This window comes from Camelus bactrianus, chromosome 10 (assembly GCF_048773025.1).
Source record: "Camelus bactrianus isolate YW-2024 breed Bactrian camel chromosome 10, ASM4877302v1, whole genome shotgun sequence".
Taxonomy (NCBI): Eukaryota; Metazoa; Chordata; class Mammalia; order Artiodactyla; family Camelidae; genus Camelus; species Camelus bactrianus.
Window position 1 is genome coordinate 50,251,965 of NC_133548.1, and position 26,271 is coordinate 50,278,235.

At 41.4% G+C, this 26,271-nt stretch overlaps 1 protein-coding gene across 5 annotated transcripts; it reads left to right on the top strand.

Moving 5' to 3' along the window:
- Positions 1-91: 91 nt before the first annotated feature.
- Positions 92-25,868, top strand: GVQW3 (GVQW motif containing 3). Of its 5 annotated transcripts, none has more exons than XM_074372688.1 (3): positions 92-5,496; positions 10,475-21,692; positions 24,751-25,868. In XM_074372688.1, exon 1 carries the CDS (start codon positions 656-658, stop codon positions 1,286-1,288), a length of 633 nt encoding a protein of 210 aa, XP_074228789.1. In that variant the 5' UTR covers positions 92-655; the 3' UTR covers positions 1,289-5,496; positions 10,475-21,692; positions 24,751-25,868. The 5 variants fall into 5 exon arrangements, with proteins under 5 accessions (XP_074228789.1, XP_074228790.1, XP_045364964.1 ...); XM_074372689.1 differs by having other exon boundaries at positions 21,546-21,692; XM_045509008.2 differs by lacking the exon at positions 10,475-21,692 and having other exon boundaries at positions 92-1,120; positions 23,565-25,868.
- Positions 25,869-26,271: the final 403 nt, after the last annotated feature.

The following is a 26,271-nucleotide window of genomic DNA, read 5'->3' on the forward strand; positions in this document are numbered from 1 at the left end:
CCTTCCCCGCCCCCTCCTTTCCGCCGACTTCTGCGCGGGCGGGCACGCGCAAGGAAGCGCGCTTGCTCGGGTGTGGCGAGGCGGAGGCGGGGCCTGGCGTGGGTTGCCGCAGTGCGCCTGCGCACGGCCTACCCAGGATGGGAGGGAATGGCGCATGCGGGCGTGTCTCCCGGGACTCTACAGCAGGCGAACGCCCGGCTCCTCCGGTAGGTTTGGCGTGCGCGGCTTTCCGCAGATCTGGAGCGAGCTTGCACGTTGTATCACCGGTGCATCGCTTCTTGCTTGCTTAAGTTGCCACCACATAGGCTTCTGCTGCAGAAATCGCCATAGACTTTTAAGGGCCGCGGAACCGGACTACCTTGGTGACTCATTTGCACACCCCCAGCATATCTGCGTGCATTAGTTGGACGCAGACGTAAGTTGTTGGAGATTTCATTATCCCCAGCTTTGCAGCCACTCTCTGGCCCCCGCATCAGCTTCTAGACTGGAAGCCGAGGGGCTAAAACTCAGAAAAGCAATGACTCTTCCGTGATGAGGCTTCCAGAGGAGCAAGAATAGCGACATGATTCCACCTGCAGCCCTCTAGAGAATAGTTCTCCTGTCTTCCCCTCACAGTAGTGGACTTTTAACGTTCTTGTATTGTTTAAGTGATAAAATGAGCGACCGCTATCTAGAACAAAGGATTAGTATCAAATTCTGCGTGAAATTGAACAAGTCTGCAAGTGAGACCCACCATCTTTTAAAAGAAGCTTATGGGAATGAAGTCATGTCAAGGGCCAGAGTCTTTGACTGGCACAAGAGGTTTAAAGAAGGGCGGGAAGATGTTCGAGATGATGCCCGAAGTGGTCGTCCAGTCACCCACCGGACGGATGAAAACATCCAGAAGGTCAAGGACTTGGTTTGTTCAAATAGGCAGTTAACTGTGAGGATGATGGCTGAAGAGTTAAATTTAGATAAAGAAACCGTTAGACTCATTCTGAAAGAAAACTTGAATATGAAGAAAGTTTCCGCAAAAGTTGCATCGGGTATTTTAAAGGATGAACCTAAACCTCGAAAACTTGACTTTCGGTCTGATCTTTCAAAGGAAACTAAGAAAAAGAGCTCATGTGTGAGGAGAAAGGTAACAAGTTCTGAAACGTGGAGTCATCTCCAGTGCGAAGCTGCTGGGGAAATAACTGTGCCTGTATCCCATCCCAAAATCCATCATCCTGCCAGCCAGCTGCTGCAGGCTTCATCTTCAACAAGCCTTCCCGCCAGGGCAGCTCAGGATTCGTTCACTCCGTGGTGAAAGGAATGTGGGGTGGCCCCACCCCACCTAGAAAGCTGCCTCACACTTAGGCACCTTCATTTGCTGCTCATCTATTTTCAGCTTCTTTACCACTCCTCCGTCTTCCTTCCATGTTATGGCCCTCCTGTTCACTCTTTGCTGGACTCTTGGGCCATCTTCCTTGCTGTTCTCCACACTTTGAAGAACTTTTGGCTGTTGACTTCTGGTCCTTGCTTGTACTTAATTTTTTTTTAATTTTTTAATTTTTAATTTTATTTTATTTTATTTTATTTTTTTTTTTTGCTTAACAAGTTTGGATCTCTTCACTGTCCAGACCTTAGTTTGTTATGGCTGTCCTCTTCCTTTGTTCTCAATATTCTGCCTCAGGGGATCATACCAATGAAAGGTGGGAGCAGGACCTTTTGGAGTCTCTGTGCACAGGGAGGCATACTCTTCTGGGAGGACCCAAAAGAAAGCCTACAGTTCCAGCCTGCTCCACAGTCAGGGCCTGAGGTATGGTACAGAAAGCAGTGGCATGCTGACATAGGGAGCAATGCTAAGAGCAGATGCAGCCCAAATGACTCTGGGAGCCCCCAGAACTCAGGGTTGGCCACCCCTTACTGATCTCACAGACCTACCCCGACAGAAGAGCTAGGTTTGTTCATTCTAGTCTTGCACTTTGGACCCCCAAGACTCATTTGGGTGTATCCCCTCTGCTGGAGGGGAAGGATCTGGCCCCAGAAAATGTAAACCAGGGGATTTGGGCCCAGGCTGTGATGTATGAGGAGAAAGACTAACACCCTAGACCTTGAATTAAGGGAGCTCACTGCCTACGTGCTGGTGCCCACACAGCAGCCTGTTTTTGGTAACTCACATCAACATTGTCAGGTGTTTTTCTGAGCACTGACAGTTTTTAGAACACTGCTGAGCATTGACAGTGTGAGGCTGTGAAATAAGATTACCAAGGGCTGGGTAGACTTCATGGATGATGTGGTTCCTAGACTGGATCCATAAGGAAGGATGAGACTAGGGGGCTAGGAAATTAGGGAAGATTCCCAGGCAGGTGGAACAGTGTGAGGCTGCAAACCTGCCTCAGCAGGAAAATGATGGCACTATTGGCTGAAATAGCAAAATCTAAAGAGGAAGATAATGGTGTTGCAGAAGGTGAACAGTTTGGAGTAATTTGCTTCCACTCTTCTGCCGCCAACTCTATGCTAGTAGTTTATAAATTGCTTCCCCCTGAGTCTGTGGATAGGTTTATAATAACCACTTATTTGATTATCTAATTCTCTCATCAAACCCTCAAAAAGCATTCTCTACTGGTTCAAAATCCTTTATCTCTCCCTGGCTCTCTGCCAGGATTTATGGAATGAAACTTTTCGCAAGTGGGTTCCAAGTAATACCACATAGACTAGAAACATCTTAGAATGCCTAATGGAGGGGGGTGTGTGTGTGTTGGGTGGGGGTGGGGGTGGAAGTGGAAGATGGTTAGTAACAGCATTTCGCAGGATTGGCCAATGTCTATGTTTTAACCCAAGGATTTTTACATGTAGCAGCTCCTATTTAACTGGTAAGTTAGTAAAAAATATTGGTTGATCATAGAGGCCCAACATTTATTCAGCAAGTTATTCTTAGTTCTGTTCTTTCACTATCTCTATTGCCTTCAAAAAATTACTAATACCTGTCAGCTTTGATGTTCCCTGAAACCTAGAGCTTATCCCACAAATAGAAGATACTGTGCAAGAAAACTCAAACCAACAATGGCTCACAGACTTCTGCCTACTTAGCAATTTGTAGATATTTCATCTCAATTCTTACATCTTCCTACATCAGATGAGGCCCTGGGTTCCCCACTGCTGAAAGCCCTCATGGCTGGCAGCTTTGTGGCTGAACATAATAATCGTCACTCAGCCCCGGGGGAAGCGGAGGGGTAACTGTTGCAGAATTGTATGCTCCTACGCCTTGAGCAAGTTCCCACAACAGTACCTATAGGCATTATCTCCAATCTTTGATAACACAGAGGCCCTGAAAGAATTTATTTCTGGATCTATTCCTGTCCTGTGAACAGAGCTGGAGTGACCCTTCCAAAGATACTAGACCAAGACCATGCTGGAGGGTAGGGTACCAGAAGCAATGTTGTCCCAGACAGGGTTTGGACACAAAGCAACTGGAAGCAGGTAATCAGAAGGGTGAATTTAAATTGTTCCAAGTAGCCATAATGAAAAAGACTTAGTTTATTACCTTAAATCATGCCCTGTGTGGTAGTCAGGTCACACTTCTACCTGAACCCATTATCCATTTTGCTTCCCAGAAAATATTCAATGAGATGATAATACACCCTAAGAAGCCTCAAGTTTGAGAGAAATTAAAAATACTCATTCAAAGCAGTCCATTCACATGTGGCTGCTCGGAATCTCTCCACCCCAGGTTAGAGCATGATCTCCATACGCCCAAACAAGAGAGTTCTGTAACAGTACCCCGTATGTGCCCAACACCCAAATCCATTTTATTTCTGACCCTTTATTTTGCCGGCATCTTGCTCCCTAGACCTCTAGAGTGTCTAATCCTGTAATCTCAGAGATCTACCCATCATCATGCCTCAGGCCCTTGTCCTTGGCTTTTTCAGATATCACTCGGTTTATTCTTAACTGGTTTGTTCTTGTTCCTCTGTTTCCCTGAGCTTTGTTTTCTAGTTCTAGACCACACTCTCCAATAGCTGCTTTTGGCCACTTGGGTGTGCTGATCTTGAATTGCCCTTTTGCCTGTGATTTTCCACTCAACTGCAACTCCTCTCCTGGTTTCCGTGTCCCTCTCCCGACTCCCCACTTCGGCCCTATAGTCTTGACTACGGAAATTGTCTGCTCCATTGCTGGCCCCGGTTGCCTTCCTGTCCTTAAAAAGTAGGGTGGGATAACATAGGGGAATGTGTTCATGTTTTTTATTATTATTATTTTTTTTTTAATGGAGGTATTGGGAATCAAACCCAAAACCTCGTGCATGCTAAGCACTCTATCACTGAGCCATACCCACCCCTCCTTGTTTTATTATTATTATTATTATTATTATTATTATTATTATTATTATTATTAGACACATAGAGAAGGAACAAAAATCTCCCTTTCACCCTTAGCCACCAGGGACTCCACTCCCCAGAGGTAACCATTATTACTAATTTCTTGAGGCAATTTGGTTACCTCTGGTCCTCAGGAGTCATGAAAGTTTTTCAGAGATATAATATCCAAATCCCATTCTCCCAGCAACTGTATTTACCCTGGCGGAAGAAGCTCCATCTAACCATAGGAGATGAAGCCTGGCTCCCTGTAGGGCATCTGGAGGAGCGCTGGCTCTCTGCAGACCTTTACCATAAATCTCAAGCTCAACACACAGTCAAGGAATCTCTGGCTTTCAGGCTGATCTTCCTCTTCCCCATTCTGGTTCACAAACCACAGGGAATGTTATATACCACAGCTGGGAGTTCTGGGGGGAATAAGCACCTTCCAGGGCAGATCATCCCATCATTGAGTTTATCCAATCCTTTCTCTACCCATTACCCCACCTTCCACCTGTCCCACTGTTAGTGGTCTAAACCAGAATAAAATGTTTACCAATCTTTGATTTCAAAAAACATATGGATAGTTCTCCAGTCTTCTGAATTCTGCCCCTGGCTCTGAGTTCTTACTGAAATCTTGTTGTTTGCCAAGAATGTGTACCCGGGGCCTGCTTTCCAGAGTCTTCCTTTCAGATCCGTTTCTTAGAGTTCAGAGTTGCCATTGGAGATGGCTGGATAAATCTGGATGCTAAATGACTTGAGGATGTGTACTAAAGGAACAGGGTACTGTTGGGATTGTCACCGTATCACATGTCCTGGTCAGCCAACTTGCTGTTTGCAGACATCATTGCCAGTAAGTCTCATTAGGCTCCTTGGAATTGGTCATTATGTCCTATGTGGCTCAGTTAGTAAGAGTCTTTTTGCTGCTGGAATTGTATATGTAACCCTGCGTTCTCCAACTGCTTCTTAGTTGGAGCAGTCCTCTAAGATTTTACCAAAGTCTCACACCCTATCTGAGGCCGCTTTCTTGTATTTATGTTCTCTAGTCTCTGCCTTATCAGATCCTTGCAAATGCTGTCCCAGTTGCATCACCCTTCTCCTAGTATTAATAACCAGAGACAAAAAATCTTCGGTGGGAAACTTCAGTATCTCCAAGGACCCACTTGGATTTAGTGAAGAGGTGAGCAAACTTCTTATGTAAAGGAAATGTCTTAGGCAGTATGGGCCATACAGTGTCTGTTATAAGTTCTCAGCATTTTAATGCAAAAGCAGGCATAGCTAATATGGAAACAGATGAGCATGGCTGCGTCCTAATAAAACTTTGTTTATGAATACTGGGGTTTAAATTTCATATAGTTTTTGCATGTCACAAAATTTTTTTTCAACTGTTAAAAATATTTTTTGAAAACATTCTTAGCTTGCAGGTCATAGAAAAACAGATGATGGGCCAGATTTTGCCCAAGGACCATAGTTTGTTGACACCTGGTCTAGTGTGTATAAAGTGTGTTTATAAAAATGACAGATGATTGATCCTTTTCCACTGATGACATTTAATGCTAAATTGATCTGGCAGTGTCTGACAATTTGGTACTATAGAAATTGTAGTATATTAAAGGGAATCCTTATAGGGCCGGGAGAGTGAACTAGAACTAAATGGAAGACTATTTCACCTTGACCATATTCTGAGCCACAAAATAAGTTTTGTGCTATTTTTGCCTAAAAATGATATTACATAAGCTACTACCTAAAGTATGCCTTTGTAATATCTCAAAAACAATTTTGGCAATAGTGAAAATGATGCCAAGTTACAACCTGTGATAACAGAATGAATTGAAGGTAGTTCCAAAATTGCCTTGACAATGGGCAGCATTTGAGTAAGTTTGTTATTACCTGTGAAAGTGACTACTATGGAGGTGACGAAACTCACTGATTTATATTTTTTGGATGCTTGTATATACATATACATACTATACATGTATATATATATATTTGTATATATATATACATATATAGTATGTATATATATATTTGTGTATATATATACACATATATAGTATGTATATGTATATATATATTTGCAACTTGTGCCAAACTATGTCCTGTTAGATGTGTTTACTTGTTTTTCTCCTAAAGAGAGCCATTTTGTGTCACCTTCATTTAAATTGATTTTCCAAAGTTGAAATAGAATCTCAGGATTGAACAGACCTGTACAAGGGTGTTTCATCCAGCCAGTCATATGTCCCTTGACTCCAGGAGTGACTGAATCCTACAGCTGCTGAAAAACTGCATCTGAAATAAGATTCTGTGTTAATTCAGCAAGTTTTTATTGAGTGGCTGTATGTGCCAGACACTGTCCTGTGTGCTGGGGTATAGCAGGGGACCAAGCAGATACAGACCTTAGATTTGACGGTTTCAAATCTAATTATGTTGCTCCTCACTCTTATAAATCTTCAGTTGCATGTGCTCACACTAACTCATTTTTAATTGCGTACCTGGCAATAGATATGACCTTTGCCACAGGCCTCTCTGCTGTGGTCATGATGCCTCTCCAACTGCATTAATAATTTAAGGACTATATGTTTCACTTACATTTTATTATCCTTTGGACCAGTCTATATTGGTAGAAAAACACGCTGGCAGTGTTGAAAGTGTAAATTGGCAACAGCTTTCTGAAAAGCAATTTGGCAGTATCTATCAGGAGCTTTAAAAATGTTCATATCTTCTGATCCTTTAATTCTACTTCTGGGACTCTGTCCTAAAGAAATAGTCTAAAATGTGGGCAAAATTTATGCTTAACAATCTAGAAGTCCAACAGTAGAAAATTGATTAAGTAAATCGCAGTATGACTATACAATATAGGCTGTTATGCAGTCATTATAATTAATGCTTCTGAAGTGTTAAAACAGCATGGCAAAATGCTTATTATAATGTTAAGTGAAAAGAATGTTATACAGAATTATACACATAAATCCAAAAATATTTCTCTAAAATATTATTGGTTTTATTATCAGAATAAAACAATAGCACCAAAAGTTGGCAATGGAGAGAATGGGGCCAAACCACTAATTTGGCCCAGAAACAATTAGCTGACTGGGTCAACATGGAGACTGCATGATACTACTATGTTGGTAGCAGGAATGGGACAGAAAGGAAAAGGGCCTTCCTGAAAGGAGAGGGCTATGTGACCAGAATCCCTGCAAAAAAAACTCAAGTGTTATAAGAAGATACCACGCATGGTATGAGAAGACACCACAGGTGGCATGTTCCTGCTACGTGGTCCTAGGGAGGTAAAGGAGCACATGTGGTTCAAGTATATTCTGACAAATGGGAAAGGATTTGAAATACTCTCCTGGGTAAAATTAACCTTGTTCTTGCATTCTCTCATACAAAATGAATATTCCTGAGATGGATTTTATTGCAACTGACTTTCTGAAGAATCCTTGAGCCTTCCATATAATTTCTTTAGGATAGGAATGGCTTTCAATGTACCAAGTCTACCTCCTCCCATAGTGAAACATTCAAACAACATGGTATACACGGGAATACTTGGTATTCCATACTGAGGATGCCACAAGCATATCAGTAGTCACCTTAGTATTGTAACTTGCAAAACTCTTAAGGTTTGCAAATGTTATTTTGTTGGTGTCCAGAATGACTGTGCTTTTATTTATATCTGAAAAGTAGTCATGTCACGGGATTTTAAAGTGAGAAATGATGTAGATAATGCCTATCTATCCATAGATGAAATTGTTGTTGGGAAAATGTTTCTTTCACCATTACTTTAGCAAAATGTTTATCATTAAAATGCCAAATATATCTCCTCAGTGGAATTTCAGACTTTCCAAGGAGTACACAGGTAAATACATGTTTTACAGGCATGTAGGTTATAGGCTTGTTGAGCTAGAAGAGTTCTTCAAGGTCTGAATCTCTTGGTCTATAGAAAGAACAAAAGAGTGAGATTGGGGTTTTAATCCTGCTCCTTAACAAGCCATGTGACTTTGGGCAGTTCATTTGTACCTGTGGAACACTTCAGGTTACTCATCTATGAAAGGGGAATAATAAAACCTGTCTCATGGAGTTGTTCATTTTGTCCTTTCAACAAATGTTTATTGATTGCTTTTATGTGGCTGACCTATTCTACACACTGAGGATATAACAGTGAACAAGATTTAAAAAAAGTTCTTCTTGAGCTTACATTTAAGTGTGGAAGACAGACAAGAAATAAGACAGATGTATGTTAGATAGTGATTATTAGATGTGAGGCTTGCATTAAAATAATGTATATGAGGTGACCAGCACAAACTCTGGCGTGTAGTAAGTATTCAATAGATAGTAATTCCCTTTGCTTCTTCATTCTTCCTAACAGCTCCTGAGTTAGTCTACAGCATGGTAGTGATCAGCAGAAGGCCTGACTCCTTGCCTTCAACTTCTCACCAGTTAATAAGGCCTAAACCTATTTTGTTTAAGATGACAAAAGTATTCTTACCGGTGTGTTTTGCACTTTCTATATGGCAGATTAATAAAGGCGGTGCCTAAACACTGTTGATAAATGGCCTTTTCTGAAGCCAGTTGGCAAAGGCCCTTGCCTGGAGCTAGATGGCATCCAACCACAAGGACAAATGCATGATTTCTTTGCTGTTTAAGCTGAACAGACCAGGAAACTGTACTGGCTGCTTCTCTTAAAAGATGTGTGACCTGTGTCCTGTTCCAAACACAAGAACTGGGCAAAGTTTGCATTATTTCTGGGAGACCAGGGCATTGACTAAAAGCCAGGAAAAAGAGGGTTTAATGCTTGTGGTTGCTATATATTTTTGCCCATTGTAGAAAATTTGGGCAGTTCAGAAATGTTTAAAGAAGCCAAAAGTTCAGCATTTCACCAGACCCATCTCTCTGCCTCAGCTTCATCCTCCAGAAACATCCAGTGAATAGTCATTTGCTGAATTCCCTCTTTAGACCATCACAGTTGGGACGATTGTGGGAATGAGAAAGTGGAGCATAAGGAGGCAAAATACACAAAGCAGTGGTAACTGGCCTGCTGGCCTGGCCATCCCTCGCTCCTCTTATTAAAAGGGCCCTGAGTTCTGTCCTCAAGGATTCAGTCAGTGCAGTGTTAGCTCACAGAAGAAAGTGGACATGAGGCTGTAGGCCAGTACCCCTGTACCTTATTTTAAGGACTTAATAAGTGAAAATTCAGAATTACAACCCAGATAGATAAGGAAATGGGCCCAGGGAGGTTGAGTGAATTTTCTTGAATCACACATCTAAGTGGTGGGAAAGCCAGGATAATAATGAAGGACCTTGAATTTCACTCAGTCCAGTGATTTTTTTTTTCCATTATTCTGTTGGTAATAATTTCCTTTACTAAATTGTGCATTCTTAAGATAACTTTAAAATAATGGTCACCTTGGCATTTGATAAACATGATTTACCAACAATTGATTCACATGCAATTTGGAGGGAATGTATTTATGGCAAAGAAGGTGATGCAAAAGTTTTTCCAAGATCCCTGGGGTGCCCAGACCCCTGGTCCTTCTCCCAGAGGTGTGTATTCATAAGTAAATGTTGGCATTCTGTCATTCATTTTTTTCCAGATGTTCTTCCCAAGTAGTGTGTTATGTCTTGTGTTTTTAATATTTCTCGTATACATTTAAAAAAATCTGGGCACATAAATCCTAATAAAGTTCTCAACTATCTCCTCTATGCTGTCTCAAATTTCTGGGTATGTTTATATTTATGACAATGTCTGAAGGTATGAATACTATCACATCATTAGGGCTTATATTACTAAATCCTAGGCTTGTGTTTCTAGATGTTCTGAAAATTCTTTACACTTCACTTGTAAATGCCACTGTACTGTGCCATGACATTTCCATAGTAACATATATTTCAAACAGGAAAACAGAGGAAGCCCGAGGAAAAGGGATGTAGGTTTCAAATAACAACAACAACAAAAATTAAAAATAGAATACATAAGACAAGGAGTGTAAATTCTGGTTTGATGTCCCCTGAGAACAGAATATCTTGCAGACCTGCCTTAGGGACTGGCAATATCCACCACCCACCAAGTGGCCCAATCTTGGAGTCACACATCCTTTGACCCTCACATCCAGTCAGGTCCATGTCATTCCTCTAACATTTCTTAATGTCGCCTACTGCAGCCAGCCAGTCACCCACCTGTCACCTCACTGTCCTGAAGTCCACCTACGCTGCTGTGCATGCGCTGTTTAGTTAGGAGTTTGCTGAAAACTGGAGGCCTTTTGACACCAGCTTTTTGAGCTTGTTCAAGTCACACCCTCTGCCTGGAATCCATTCCTGCTGCCATCCATCTGGCAAACTCCTACTCAACACTCAAGCCTCAGCCTTACCGTTGCTGCTCTCCGTCCCCCACTTCTCAGTAAAGCAGCCCCCGATGTACAATGCCCAGTCTTACATCAAGGAAGCTAAAACACTTAACTGAACTTAATTGTTTGCAGAATGTTTTTCCTCCCCTACCAAACCATGAACTCAAAAGCCAAGACCTCATCTGATTTCTCTCTCCATTCCCTCCATTCAGAATAAAGCTTGCCTAGAACTGTTCAATAAATGTTTGATAGATGAATGAAAGAACAGACTTTTATGGAAATTGCTTTTTAAAATCTGTGATTAAATTCACCAGGTTAACCATTTTAAAGTGGCATTTAGTCTTAGTGGCATTTAGCACATTCACAGTGCTGTGCAACCATTACCTCTCTAGTTCCAGAACATTTTCATCACTCCAGGAGGAAACTTTGAATCCATCGAGCAGTCACTCTCCATTCATCCCTTACCCCCCAGCCCCTGGCAACCAATCACCTTTCTGTCTCTCTGAATTTGCCTGTTCTGGACATTTCATATAAATGGAATCATGCAATATGTAACCTTTGTGTCTGGCTCCTTTCACTTAGCATAATGTTTTCAAGGTTCATCCATGTCATAGCATGTGTTAGTACTTCATTACCTTTTAGGGCTGAATAATAGTCTATTGTACTGATATACCACAGCTTGTTTATCTGTTCATTCACTGATGGACATTTAGCTCGTCTCCACTTTTTGACTATTATGAATAGTGCTGCTATGAACATGCATGTACAAGTTTTTGTTTAAACATCTGTTTTTAATTCTCTTGAGTATTTACCTAGGAATGGAACTGCTGGGTAATATGGTTTTATATGTTTAACTTATTGAGGAACCACCAGACTATTTTCCACAATGATTGCTCCATTTTACTTTCCCGCCAACAATGTATGAGGTGAGGATTCCAATTTCTCCACATTGTCTCCAGCACTTTTCTTTTCTTTTCTTTTCTTTTTTCACCATATCCATCCTAATGAGTATGAAGTGGTATCTTTCTGTGGGTTTTTTTTTAATATCATCCATGTCTCCATTTAACAATTTCACTCTTTTCTCTAGCTTCTTGATCACATGGAATATAGTCATAACTATTTTAATATCCTTATCTGTCCCTTCTACCTATCTTGGTCAGGTTTAATTGACTGATTCTTTTTTCATTATGGCTCCTTCTACATGGGCCCTTTGGCTTTTTAGAAAGAGCTTTTGGCTATTACTTTTAAGCTTTGTTAGGTGACCAGAGCAAACATTAGCCTAGGGCTAATTTTGCCCCATTATTGTGGCAAAGCCCATCTGATGTCTTGTGAAATATTCCTTGCCACTCTGAATGTTGGGAACTGTTGGGAACAGGAAGTGGACCTATGTGACCTCCAAGAATTGTTCCTTCTAATTCTTTTGGATGGTTCTTTTTCTTACCTCAGGTAGTTTCATCACGGACGCTGAAGACTCGAGGGGGACCCTTAGCAGATAGCCAGAGCTTCCTTTTTGTGCAGCTCTCTTCTCTTTGACATTCTTCCCCGTGAACTAGTGCCACCTTGACCACCCCAGATTGCTCACTCCATCTCTTCAACCCAGGGAAACTATTAGGCTCTGCCTGGGTTTACTCTCTTGGTACCATGGCCTGGAAATTCTCTCTAGGAGATAAGCAGGGACAATCACAGAGCTTACCTCATTTATTTCCTATATCTCAGGGATCACTGTCTTTAGTTGCCTGATATCCAATGTCTTAAAAATCATTGTTTCATATGTTTTGTCCAGATTTTTAGCCGCTTCAAGAGAGAAGGTAAATCTAATCCCTGTTCATACATCTTGGACAGAAGCAACGGTATAAACATAGGAAATTAATAGAGCTATTGGTTATGATTAGCACACAGGCATGCATATCATAAGACTTAAAAAGCTAATATCATATAGTTGTTAAGAGTATGAACTCTGGGACAAGACTGCCTGGATTCTGGCTTTCCATCTTGCTAGCTGTATATGCTGGGCCAGTTACGTAACCTTTCTGGGCCTCAATTTCCTCATCTTTAAATGGGAATCGTAATGGTCCTATCTCATTGGAATGAGATGAGGGTTAAATAGATTAATCAATCTAAAGCATTTTGAACAGTGTGTGGTTCAGAGCAAGCACTCAATAAATATTAGCTATTAGTATTCTGTATACAGTAGTCCCTCCCTTATTTTCAGGGGATACATTTCATAATGCCAGTGGATGTTTGAAACCAAGGATAAACTGAACCCTATACATACTATGTTTTTTCCTATACTACATACTTATGACAAAGTTTAATAAATTAGGCACAGAAAAGATTAACAACAATAACTAATAACAAAATAGGACAATTATAATGATTTACTGTAATAGAAATTATGCCAGTGTGGTCTTTCTCAAAACATCTTATTGTACTGTACTCACCTCACTTCTTCTTGTGAAGATGTGAGATGGTAAATTTTCTATGTGATGAGATGAAGTGAGGTGAGTGTCAAACATTGTGATGTATCATTAGGCTACCATTGACCTGATGTATTGATGAGGGTCATCTGCTGCGGGTCACATTGCACCATTGAGAACCATGACAATGTTTATGGTTGGATTTCAGGAGCAGACAACGTCAATGGTTGGGGATCATGGATGGGACAGACCAGGCAGCGTGAGGTTTCATCATGTTACTCAGAACAGTGAGCAATTTAAAACTTAGGAGTTGTTTATTTCTAGAATCTCCCATGTAGTATTTTCTGACCTTAGCTGACCACAGGTAACTAAAACTGTGGAAAGAAAAACAGCGGGTAAGGGGAGACTACTGTACTTTTTATAAGTAGCCAGCAAATTTGGCTGTGAGTTCCCTAGTGACCCTAGCAAAGTGGAAATATCAGTTACATGATTTAGTGTCCATAAAATATGTACGAACTGGTTGTGAAAGAGAAGTACAGACTTCAGAATATTTCCTCCCAAGTTTCCTCATAAAGAGGATACTGTATGTGCCTGGAATAATATCCCAGCCAGAGGGAGTTTCCCAGGATTTTGTCTCTACCATCCCTCCAAATAACTGATAGCTTCACATCAGAGCTCAGTTCAGTGAAAGTGATTCCACTGTGACTGAAATATTGCAGTAACTTTTGCCTGGCTTAAACCGAAGATAAAAATTTATAGTGTCCACGTGGAACTACTGAACCACACGCCATTTGGGCAATTCTCCATAAGTATAAGGGAGTCAATTAGGAGCCAATTACAATGGTTCAGGCAAGACAACTAAAGCCTGAGGCAAAGAACTAGCTCCAGGATGAAAGTGTGTTGCAGGGAACCAGCCCACTGAACAGTGAGAATCCACAAAGCTCAGCAACTGACTCCGCGTGTACCTGCAGGGAGGAGGAACTTCCGAGGCCCAGGAACAAAAGTGTGGAAAGACGGAAAGAAAAATGATCTTCGTGTTGTTCAAATCTTCTATAGCCTTACAAGTATTTTGTCTTCTTACTCTTAACAGCTGCTGAAGGAGATGTGACGAAATCTCCCACTATGTGGATCTGTCCATTTCTCCTTGTAATTCTGTCTTATATGTTTGGAGGCAATGTTTCCAGTTGGTACAAACATGTTTTGGGTCATTATATCTTCCTGGTGAACTATCCCGTTTATCATTAAAGCATATGAGTCTATCCTTAGTAATGCTTTTTGACTTAAAATCTACTCTTCTTGCATTATTTCACTTAGTATTTGTTTAGTATATTTCTCCCATCCTTTTAACATTTCTGTATTATTATCTTTTTTATACTAATTTTTGCTTTCTTTTTAAAATGTGTTTATTTATTTATTTAATGGAGGTACTGGGGACTGAACCCAGGACCTTGTGCATGCTAAGCGTACACTACCACTGAGCTATACCCTCCTGCCTTGTTTGTTTATTTTTTTTTAACCTATTTGCCATGTGTTTTATTTGCTTTATTCTCTCATCCTGCCCTCTTTTAATTGGTTGTTTTCTTTACTTCCTTTTTAGTCTCACTAGTGGTTTGGAAGTTACACATTCTAATTGTATTCTTTCAGGGGTGTTCTTAGGTTATTAATGTGCATACTTGACCCAACATTGTTAAGTTAGTCACTATCTCTAGTTCATTGTGAAGATTTCAGGAGCCTTAGAATTCCTTAATTCTAATCTCCACCTCCTATCTTCCAAGTAATTTGGCTTTTAGTATTTTAGTTCCAACTTACTTTTAACCACTCACCCCCTTTTATTAGACATTTTAACAGCCAGTATTTATTTAGATTTACAAACCTTCACACCAACTTCTTTGTCAACCCTTCTTTAGTCCTTTCTTTTTATTAAAATGTAAGTCATGTACAATAAAGCTCACCCTTTTAAAGTATACAATTCAGCAGTTTTTAGCATATCCACAAAACTGTGCAGCCATCACCACTATCTAATTTTAGAACATTTTCATTATCCCCCAAAGAAACCCCATACCCATTATCAGTCACTCCCCATTCCTCCTTCCCTAGCCCCTAGCAACCGTGACTCTATGTTGTGTCTCTATATGGATTTGCCTATTCTGGATATTTCATATAAATGGAGTCATATAATATTTGGCTTTTTGTGTCTGGCTTCTTTCACTTAGCATGTTTTCAAGGTTCATCCATGTTGGAACATGTATCAGTACTTCAATGCTTCTTATGCCTAAATAATATTCCATTGTATGGATAAATCACATTTTATTTATCTATTCATTAGTTGGTGAACATCTGAGTTATTTCCACTTTTTGGCTGTTATACATAATGCTGCTATGAACATTTGTGTACAAGCATTTTTGTGGACATATGTTTTCAGTTCTCTTGGATATATACCCACCAGTGGAAACCATTATTTCTTATACTCAGTGGTGTGCTGATAGATATTTAACAACCAGTTTCACGTGGTAGGGGTATGGGAGCCCTGGTTTGTAGCATTTGTTGATCTCTGGAATACAAATGCTCAAGTTACCAAGGTGACATCACTCAGATTTAAGGATGGGAAAAGAGGCACAGCAGCACACTGTTCTGTAGTATTTCTACCATATAGATGCAGGAGGTAGAAATAATCCCAAGAGCATAGATAATAGCAAAACTGTAGTAGAATAATTAAGCAGTGATATATTGTGAGGATTTATTTTACCTTTATTTTAAAAATAATTCATTTAAATCTAAGTTAACAGGTTTTAGTTTTTAGCAATAACTATGTTTAGCAACTAGTTCTCAAAATTCCTGAGATTTTAAGTCGGCTCTTTGGGCTAATGTGAGCTGCCTTGAGAACCTCACTTGCACTCTTCTCCTTACATCTAACTTATTTTTTCTTAATTTTCTTTTTATTGAAGTATATCCATTAGTATTCTCTAAGCAAGGTTTTGTAAGGTAAACTCATTTTCTTTGCTTGTCTGAAAATTTGGTTATCACTCAAGAATTTAACTGTGGAGAGAAATTCTTCTGGTTTCCATTGCTGCTGATTGGAAGGCTGCTGTGGTAGTTAACGTCCCTTTTGGTAACCTGTCCTTTTCCACTGAGGGCTTTTATATTTTACTCTTTGCCTTGTGTTTTTGCAGTTTCATCACTTTATGACTAGTTATGAAATTGTTGGTACTGTTTCTCTGGAGAACCCTGACTTATATAGCTATAATATTTTTAATAATGATTCTCCGCCATTCCCTCTAGTAAATCTTTCTGGAATTCCTATTAGACATATGCTTGAGGTTCTCTTTTTATCCCTCATATCTCTTAAACTCTTATTCAGGATTTCTATATCTGTCTTTCTTTTTTTACTCCATTTTGAGTGATTTCCTCAAATGTCCCTTCTAATTTGTTTCTTCTTCTTTTTTTAATATTTATTTTTATTGAAGTATAGTCAGTTTACAATGCTATGTCAATTTCTGGTGTACAGCACAATACTTCAGTCATACATGAACATACATATATTCGTTTTCATATTCACTTTAACCATAAGTTACTACAAGATATTGAATATAGTACCTTGTGCTATTCAGTATAAACTTGTTGTTTATCTTCTTCTAATTCATTTTTAATTTCAGTGCCTATGTTTTTCATTTCAATATGTCCTATATGGTTCTTTTTCAAATGTCCCAACTCTTTTCCCTTATACTATTCTTTTCCTTTATTATGGCTTCTGTTGCTTCTCATATCTATTTAATCATCCCAATTCATAGTCTCTTTCAAATGGTCCTGTTTTTACCCTTATCTCTAATTTGTTGTGCTGGTTGACTCTCCATTTTGCACATTTCTTTCCTCATGTGGTTTGTTACCTTTTGTGAGCATCTTCTTCAGGGATTGTTTTTTCTAGTGGATTCTGCAAGCCTTGCCTTTTTAAGTATCCCTGCAGAGCTGTTTTGAATTCATTTCAGCCTAACCTAAGAATTTTAATAGGTCTTACTTCAGCCCTAACCTGAGAATTTTAAGGTCTGGACCAATTTTTATGTTAATTTATCTCAGTAGGGACCTGTACATACAGGTAGAGTAAATTTAAACCTCTACATGCACTTGGCAGAGACTAGGATTTCTGTCTCTCATGAGAGCCATTTCTTCCCTACCCAAGGTCTCTTCAGATATCAAGCTTCCTTGGACTTCTCTAACACTGGGGGACAGTTTTTCCAATCTCCTTTTCATGGAAGGGGGCAGAGTTTCCAATGTCAGGGCTTCATGTCAGGGCTTCCCACTTTCTCGCTGGTCTGGGCCTGAAGCCCCCTCTCCTGCTCCTTAGTGCACACTGGAACCCTGGCCTGCAGCTCTCGGGGTCTACAGCTAAGGGTGAAACCCCTGTGGCTGCTAAGGCGCATCACCTGCACCCTGTTCTCGCTTTGAGTTTTTCATTTCTGATATCCGGGGGTTTCTCTTTATATTTTTCAAATGTGGCAATAAAAACAGAACATGTTTGTTATAGTTCATCCAGCATTTCTATGTATCTGTAGCAGGGGGGTGGGATGGGGAAATCATCTATATTAGGATCGTTGGCCATGTTTCTGGAAGTTCCCAAATCAGAAACAATCATTATGTGAGGAAGACATTTATTGTCTCCATTTCATAGATAAGAAAACTGAGGCTCAGAATGGTTGTCTAAATTGACAGAGCCATGAAACTTTAAATGGGGAAATGGGTTTTGTGTTCAGTCTGTTTGCAAAATCCCATGCAAGATATCTAGGCATTCTAAAGTAAACTTGGTAACTTTGACTTCCCTCCCTGATTAGCATTTATGGATAATTTTGGCATTTTGCTGAAGCAAATACTCTGGAAAAGATTCTCCCTGCTTCCCAGGTAAGGGTGTTTGGGAGAGAATGGGAGGGAATAAAGAAGTAGGTGGTGGAGCTGGACTCTCCCGAGACTGAGAACCCCTGGTGGGAGCATTTGCCTGGGAGGATGTGAAAGCCAGCAGGCATTTCTGCCACCATCCAGAAGCACCCTCAAGCTCACTCATGCAGTGGGCAGTGAAGGGGACATATCAAGCGTCCTGCACATTGTCTTTGGCTTGCCTCTGGAAGAAGGAGGAAGCCCAGGCCATGCAGGGCTTACCTGTAACTTCTGCTGAGTTTGGGGATGTCTCAGCAGAGACTGGCATACTCTGAGACTTCACTTTACTCCTTAGACTGGAGCACCTCTTGCCCTGTGCATCTTTTATAGAGCCTGGCCCTGAGTGGATGCCCTAAAAAGGTACTGTGAATCAATGAGTCTAACTAAGGAAAAAGAAGATACATCAAGTATTTACAGCAGAGGGATCTTAATGAGGTGGATTGGATACACAGGTGATAGGATGGGGACAGAGAGGCATCCCAGAGCTTGGAGCAGGAAACTACTGCTACCCATAAGGCAAAGTGGCAGAGAGAGGAGGCAGTGTCACCAGGGGCCAGGGAGACAGGAGACAGAAGCCAGGGGCCAGGTGATCAGAAGCCTGAACCTTAGCAGGCCTATCAGGGGGAGCAGGAGCCATGAGAAATGTGTAGCTAGAAATGCGACCCAAAGCAGATGGGGAGGATAAGAAACATTCTGGCCTCTTCCTCCCCCACCCACCTACCCCGAATCTCCTGCTAGGACTTCCCCTTAGCCAAAGTCGGGGCCTGGATTTGCAGCCTGAATCGATCAACCTCCCTGTGTTGCAGAGCAGAGCAGAACGCTGGGGCGTGGGTCTGAGAAAAATAGGCCCAGAATTGGCATGGAAGGAAAGAAGAAAGAGGAAAAGGAAGAAAAGAGGACAAACTCAGGGGACGGTATAGCTCAAGTGACAGAGTGCATGCTTAACCATGCACAAGGTTCTAGGTTCAATCCCCAGAACCTCCCCTAAAATTAAATAAATAAATCTAACTATGCCCCCCCCAAATTTAAAAAAAAATGAGAAGAGAAGCCTATAGGTAGCATGTAAGCATTCTAAAATACTTCTTAAATATTGCAATTTAAAAGGATCTTTAGGATAAAAAGTTGCCTTCCTTGCAGGGTTATAAGGATCAAATAACAAAGTGATGTGAAAATTTCTGAAAATTGTCAAGTGCTGCATATATATGAGATGATCATCAATTATATCATTATTTCTCTGGATGGAGGAATTATATTTGAATATGAGTGTTAAATGGAAACATTTTATAGAGCATCTATTATAATGTGGACACTTTTTATGCATGTGTATTAGCCACAAGTAATAATAACTAACACTGACAAACAAATTGGTAGTTACTTTCTGACATAACAAGAATTCCAGAGGTGCTCCTTTGGCTTTTCCATCTTGATTACAAGATAGCTATGATGTCCAACCTTCATCCCCAAGTTCAAGGCAGGAAGAGGTTGGGGTGAGAAGACACTCCAGACTTAGCAAAAGCTCTGCCAGTAACTCCCTGCAAGGTTCTACCTAAATCTCACTGGCCAGAACTGCACCACATAATCACCCTTAAGTATCAGGGAGCTGTGGTGGGAGGTAGCAAGAGAGAAATGGCTTCTGGGTAGCAGAACATCAGGGTTTGCTACATGTATATAAAGCAGAGTAAATGCCAATACGTGTTAGCTATTTTCTGTGTGTGTATGTTATGTCTCAATGTCTGTGTAATTCTACATATTCTCTACTTCTCCTGACAATCCTGTGAAGTAAGATCTTCTACAAATGAGGCCTAACACACAGCTGGTAAAAGGCAGAGCCAGGCTCAGACCCAGGTCTTTCTGACTGGAGTCTGAAGGCTCTTTCCATTGCCAGGCCGTGGTCCCTCCTCCCCCTCAACTGGCCCTCTAAGGTCTTGTCTTAGAGTCACATCAGGCCTAAGTGGGCTTGATGAAGAGAGAATGGAACAGCATCAACTCTGAAGTAAGTTGACACCTGTACCTGGAGCTATAACGGAGTAACGATGAAGTCACGAGAGGAGTTTCCATGATTACACATGCTAGACTCATGCCTCCACCTGCGTGTAGCCACTTTGGAATGGTCGTGCTGGGAGGCCTGGCACTTGTTCTGATGATGCCACTACTGCCCAAGAACTCCTGGGGGACTCCCCTTTATAAGTCACAAAAATACCTCAATCTCATTACTGTAATATTACACCTCATTTCTGATCCCAAACCCAGCTGCAGCGCCTCTTCTCATTTACCGTGAGTTCCAAATGGCTTTTGATTGTTGCCAAAAATTAAAAAAAAAAAAAAAAAAAAAAAAAAAAAACCATCCCCCAAAGACAGAATTGTATTGCAGTTTAGATACAAAATAATGGGTTGTCTGCTCTGTGGGGAATTTTCAAGTCAAAATTGTAGAAATGTTTAAAGCAGCAGAAGCACTGTTCAACTAAATATACCCTTGAAGGTTGATATCCTGGAAGAAGACAACTCTAAGTGTGGTTGAATAATTTTTTGCTGCATTTAATAAATATTTCTCACCATGAGGGGCGCTGTGAAAAGAACACTGGACTTGGTAAAGTTTCCAATGTGATAATACTTAATGCGGGTCAGGACACTGTGAGACGGGCACATCATCTGTTGGTGGAATTGTAAATTAGTATCACTTTCTTAGAGCAGTTTGGCAGTGAACATCAATAACCTTTAGATTTTAAACCGGTTGACCAAGAAATTCCATTTCTAGGAATCTTTCTTAAGGAAATAGTCAAAGATGCAAACAAAGATTTATGTATAAGCTGTTCATTTTATTTGTAAAACAGTAAAAAGGAGTAACTAGCCCAAATGTCCCACAATGAGGAAACTGTCAGGTAAATTGTATACTCACTAAATGAAATAATGCAGCCATTTGAAAATGATGTTTCTGAAGAATTGTCAACGATGTTTTTATGTTCACAATAGGATAGGTACTAAAACCAGATTATAAAACCACATGCATTATATAGTCCCATTTTTACTTTCTATATGGTAAACAAAGGCTCAAGATATACTCAAAATATTACCAGTAGTTTTATCTGGGTGATGAAACTACAGGTGATTTTAAATTTTCTTCATTATATTTTTAAATATAAAATTCTTGATCATTATAACTACAAATATTACTTCTATAATTAGAAAAATATGTATGATAAAAATTACTTTCTAAGAAAGAAAGAAATGGGTTTTACTGGGAGAGAAGAGATCTGCTCCCAAGGAGCTGATTGTTTAATGAAGGAAATGAAACACATACACAGATAAATTCATTACAAGGTAATAAGGGCTATAATGGAGATTTTACAAAGTGTGGAGGGGAGAGTTGAAGGTGGGTGAAAAGAGGTAATATTTGTGCAAGGTCTTGAAGGATGAATAGGAGTTCTCTAGAGCTTTGTAAATTGTTAAGCACTGTGTAAGTGTAAGTTAGTTTTTGGCCTTTATTATGACTGTCAAAGCTTACCTCATATAAAGCCCTCTTTCTTGTCTCTTTTCCATGTTCCCTGAGGCCCAGGATCCCTGGGACAGGAAGCAGCAGCAGTTAAACAGTCACACATCAGTGCTCCAGCAAGTGAACTGAGGTGCATCCAACTAAGGAGCAGATCCAGGACCAGAGGACATAAAATTATCTGGGAGCAGGGCCAGGAAGGTGCTGGTGGGTAAACAGTTCGCCCTTATTTGCCACCCTGTGGAAAGGCTGCCTTTGCTTGGGGCCTCCACCCTGAGTTATGCGGCCATCTCCACCTGAGGGATGGTAAAAAATGAGAACAAGCATCATACATCAGTCCATGATTTACATCGGCAGGAAATGGTGTGTTAGATGTCCTTACAACTCCAGACAGGGTGGAGTAGAAAGGAGGGGTATGAGTGAGGAGACCTGCAAGATGATTTGTTTGGGAGGAAGTCTGAGAAGTCCAAGGTAGGAAAAGATTTAAAAGTTGTCTTATTTAATCCTCCTGATCCTTCCCAACATCCCATCACATGATCATCCTTCTTGGCCTTCAAGGCTCAGAGGCCACCTCTGTTACCTCCCACCTCAATTCCTCCAGCCTATGCTTTATGTATTCCTTGTTGTTCAATTTTATGAGAAAAAATAAGCCAATGCCCACTGTGCACCAGGCAGTGTGCTTATGATTCCTTGATTGCAGTATGCCCTCCTGTGCCTCCTGTTGTTTATTTATTTATTTGTGCAACAAACTTGTATCAAACACCTACACTATGCCAGGCAACACAGAGTGGAGAAAAAGATAGCCAAGATCTCATGTTCTCTTGGACCTGCCATTCTAGTGGGGGAGACACACAATGAACAAAGGAATACATAAGAAAATACAAGGTTATAAATATCAAGGGGTCCGCTTTGGGAAAATCTAGGGGAAGAACTTTCCATACAAAGAGAGCAGCTGATTCCAAGATCCTAGGGGATAACTGTTGCTTGTTCTAGGACCAAAAAGAACACGGTGGTATTGTGCATGGAAGACCCTTTTGTGCTTTATCTGCAAATGAAAATCTTCTCATTTTTTAGGACTTAGCTCAAGCATCACCTCTTTGGGCAAATCTACCCTATTTCTTTTCCCTGGGTAGAAGTGACCGCTGTCTCCTTTCCTCCCCATTGACTCAGAGCAGACTTCTCTCAGCACACCTGTAATGATTTGCCATTCTTACAGTACTATAGCATTGCTAGTCCCAAGTGGACCTCAGTCTTGTCAAGAGCAGAGCTTCCTGTCTAAATCCTTAATGCCCAGCACAAAGCCTGGTACAGAGTCTGTGATTGGTAAACATTTGCTCCATGAATACGTGAACTCTCACATAGCACTTTCTCAGAACTGCCCTGGTGACATTTATCCAGAATTAGTAACCCTTTATTGATCAGTGCCAGGCCCTATACTGTATTCCTTCAGTTCTGCTATGTCTTATAAGCCTCATGACCACCACGTGCCATGTTATTTTCCTACTCTGTAGTTAAAACTCAGAGAATGGAGTGACATTGGTGGTGGCTCAGTGATAAGAATCAGGGCTGAGATTTGAACCCAATTCCTCTTGATGCCAATGCTTCATCTACTCTGTAATGTGCCCATCGTGCATTACTTCACCTGTGGACCTGTCCTGTCTTTTCTCTTAGATAACGCTTTCCCTGAGGGAGAGGCCTGTTCTTGTCTCTCTTCTGTATCCCCCCCATGACACCAAAACAGTGCTATGTATTTAGGACACACTCAAAATAAATCTCCAAAGGTGGAAAAGAAAGATGAATGTGTGAATGAATACTTCACCCAAAGTGGATCAGCCCCTGACATAAGCTCACAGGATGGTGATGGGCTGGAGGGAGTGATGTTTTTGAGGGGAGGGGCCTTCCCAGATACCTCTGCGTCCATCTGGGAAAGCTGAGTATGCCGTCTCCAAGCTAAAGCACTAATTTCTTAGAAATCACACCTTCCACTCGGTTGTACATCTCAGCAGGCAGACAGGGGCACAGAGGGGAACATGCATGGCTTCCATTGAGTTGGGAAAATGAGGTTAGGTTTCAATTCAGATAGTTATTTGTGTTTTCTGGGTCTGCACGGTCGATAAATTTTCAACGAGCAGTGATTCTGTTCCTCATCTTTCATTGCTTTATGGGACTTCAGGGAATGAAAGCATAACATCCTGCTTTCCCATAAGTTCTCTGGCCACTACCCTGGCACCAATTAAAGACATGTCCATGCAATTAATCAAAACCAATTTGGAAGCACTCTGGCTCTGCTCCTCTGATGTGCTGCCTGCTCCACATACAGTAGTTCCTCAGCTACAGTGATGAAGCCAGGCACATAGGAGCTTTTGATGAACTGGTTGTGCTGGCCCCAAGTGTTAACTATGTCATCTGACATGACTAATGAGGTTCCCAACTTGATCCGTGTGAGCAGAGCAGCCCTGCTGTCTGGAGGAGGCTTGGTTTCCACAGCCAGCCTGGGGAGAGGCTGCAACGTGCAGGGTACACACTCCATCATGTCAGCTGGAGTCCTGGAGGCCTCTAGTGTTGGAGCTGAGAGTCGTCAACGGGGACGGTGATGGAAACCATGGGCCAGGTTCTGTGCTGGGCACTGGTGGGAAAGTGACCCAATTTAAACTTCTAGCTCAGCCTCCACATTTTACAAACATGGAAACCAAGACCCAGCAAAAGTGACGGGCTTGCCAAAGACCTGAGCTGTGGGGAGAGAAATCAGGGAGAAGGCACGGTTCCTAACTTTGAGAAGCAAGACTCCTAGATGAGTAAATAAAGAGGCATGAGGATAACAACTGGGATGTGATGCAGGTACAACTTCTCAAGGGTTAAACCATGGGCTCCTTTCCTTCATTCTGTGGACATTTATTGAGAGGAGGAGAGTCTGTGTTTTTGTCACCTCTGCAATCCTAAAAGCGTGTGATTTGAAATTAATAGGTCTGGGTTTGAGTCTCCTTTGAGTTGATGTAATCTTGAGCAAATCACTTCATTTTTCTGAGCCTTGGGTTCCCTGGCTGTAATGTTGGGACAAACCAAATATTGCCTACCCAGCCTATGTCCTAGAGTCCTCGTGAGACCCAGCAGAGTTAATGGGTGTGAAGGTATAAGAGTCTATGCACATGTTAGTTATTATTCATATTATTATCCTCTCTAAGGACCCCTGGCTGAAAGCTCCGGAATATGGATCCACAGATAGCTTTAACTCTCTTCCTCTTCCTGCCCCTTTCAAAACGCACAGGGAAGAAATGGACATAAAACCAACTGGTCATCTGCCTACAATCTCAACAGCTTCCCCAGAGAGTCTATGACACAGAAAGAGGAAGAACTCAGCTGTTGTAATTGAATGTCATTCCACACGTTGATTGAGCACCTACCATATGCCAGACGTTGGCCACGCTGTGTGGGAATCAGAGTTGGATAAGACATATTCCTTGGCCACCTTGAGAAGCTCACCATTTAGTGGGAGAAACAGACCTGGACATAAATAACTATAACATACTGCAGAAAAACACAATTGCCATAGGAAAGATACAAATCAAGTGCTCTGGGATTCAGAGGAGGGAATGAGTCATTCCCCAAAAGGCGACTGGGAAAAGTTTCATCAAGGAAGTGGTATTAAAGGATGGACAGGGTTGTCAGGAAACACCAGGAAAGGTACTCTAGACTGAAGGAACAGCACGGGCAAACACATGGAATCCTGAAAGGAATGGTGATCTACAGGACAGAATAAAGTCGAGTGAGACAGGGAGTGTGAGCATAAACTAAAGAAGACTCTCTGGGCCCCAGCTCTGCACCCCAGGCATGGATGTTGCTGTTTCACGGTTCTCTTTGCAGGCTGAGGTCACCTTGGCCTCTGTCCTTCAATCAGAGAGAATCCTGGATTGGCCCTTCCTCCAGCAAGGCCAAACCCAAGCCCCAGGCGGGAGAGCCAACAATAAAAATGAACAAGGAACAGTGACAGCCATCAGATGCAAAGAGGTCTGGCTGGGAAACCCTGATCACAGCCATACCTCCCCAGCCCCAGTGAGAGCATCACATTAATACAGCAATGACACAAACATCTGAAGCATGATGGCAAAGGACCAGGGGCCTCTTGCCACAGGTCATGCACTATATTTCTCTCCTTCCCTCCTTTGTCCAGAAAAAGCTGACTTCTTTAGGAGTACCGCTGTCAGAATTACTTTAGAAGGCCAGGAGTTGCAGCTAGACTCAAGGCATGACCACAGGCCAACCTAGGGGCTCATATTTTCTCTGTCTTTTCATTTTTCATTGTAAATTTGTTTTTATTGTGCAAATAATACAGTGATAATAATGGAAACCTTGATAACAGGAGAAAGAGGAAAGTGTACCCACTCATACATTGTCTGTTTCCATTTCTTCTTGCCTCTTCCTGCTGTTGACTGTGAGCACAACTTTTTTGGGGGGGGCAGCTTATATCACTGATACAATTACATATTCTTACTGTTCAGCATTGTATCACACAGCTTTTTCCATTTTGCTACTTACTGCCATTCTCTGGTATCCACACAGTCTTGGCCCCATTTCCCCAAGACTGAAGAAAGATGCTAGGGCCGTGTAAAAGGGATGCCTCTGTAGATGACACAGTCGTTGCTGACACTTGGCATCATGGTGCAGAGGAAAGCACTGACTGCTCTGCCATCACGTAGACTTGGGTTGGAATCTCAGCTCCTCTTCTTCGAAGCTAAATGGCCCTGGTCAGATCACTCCGTCCCTTTGAGCCTCAGGTCTTTGTAAAATG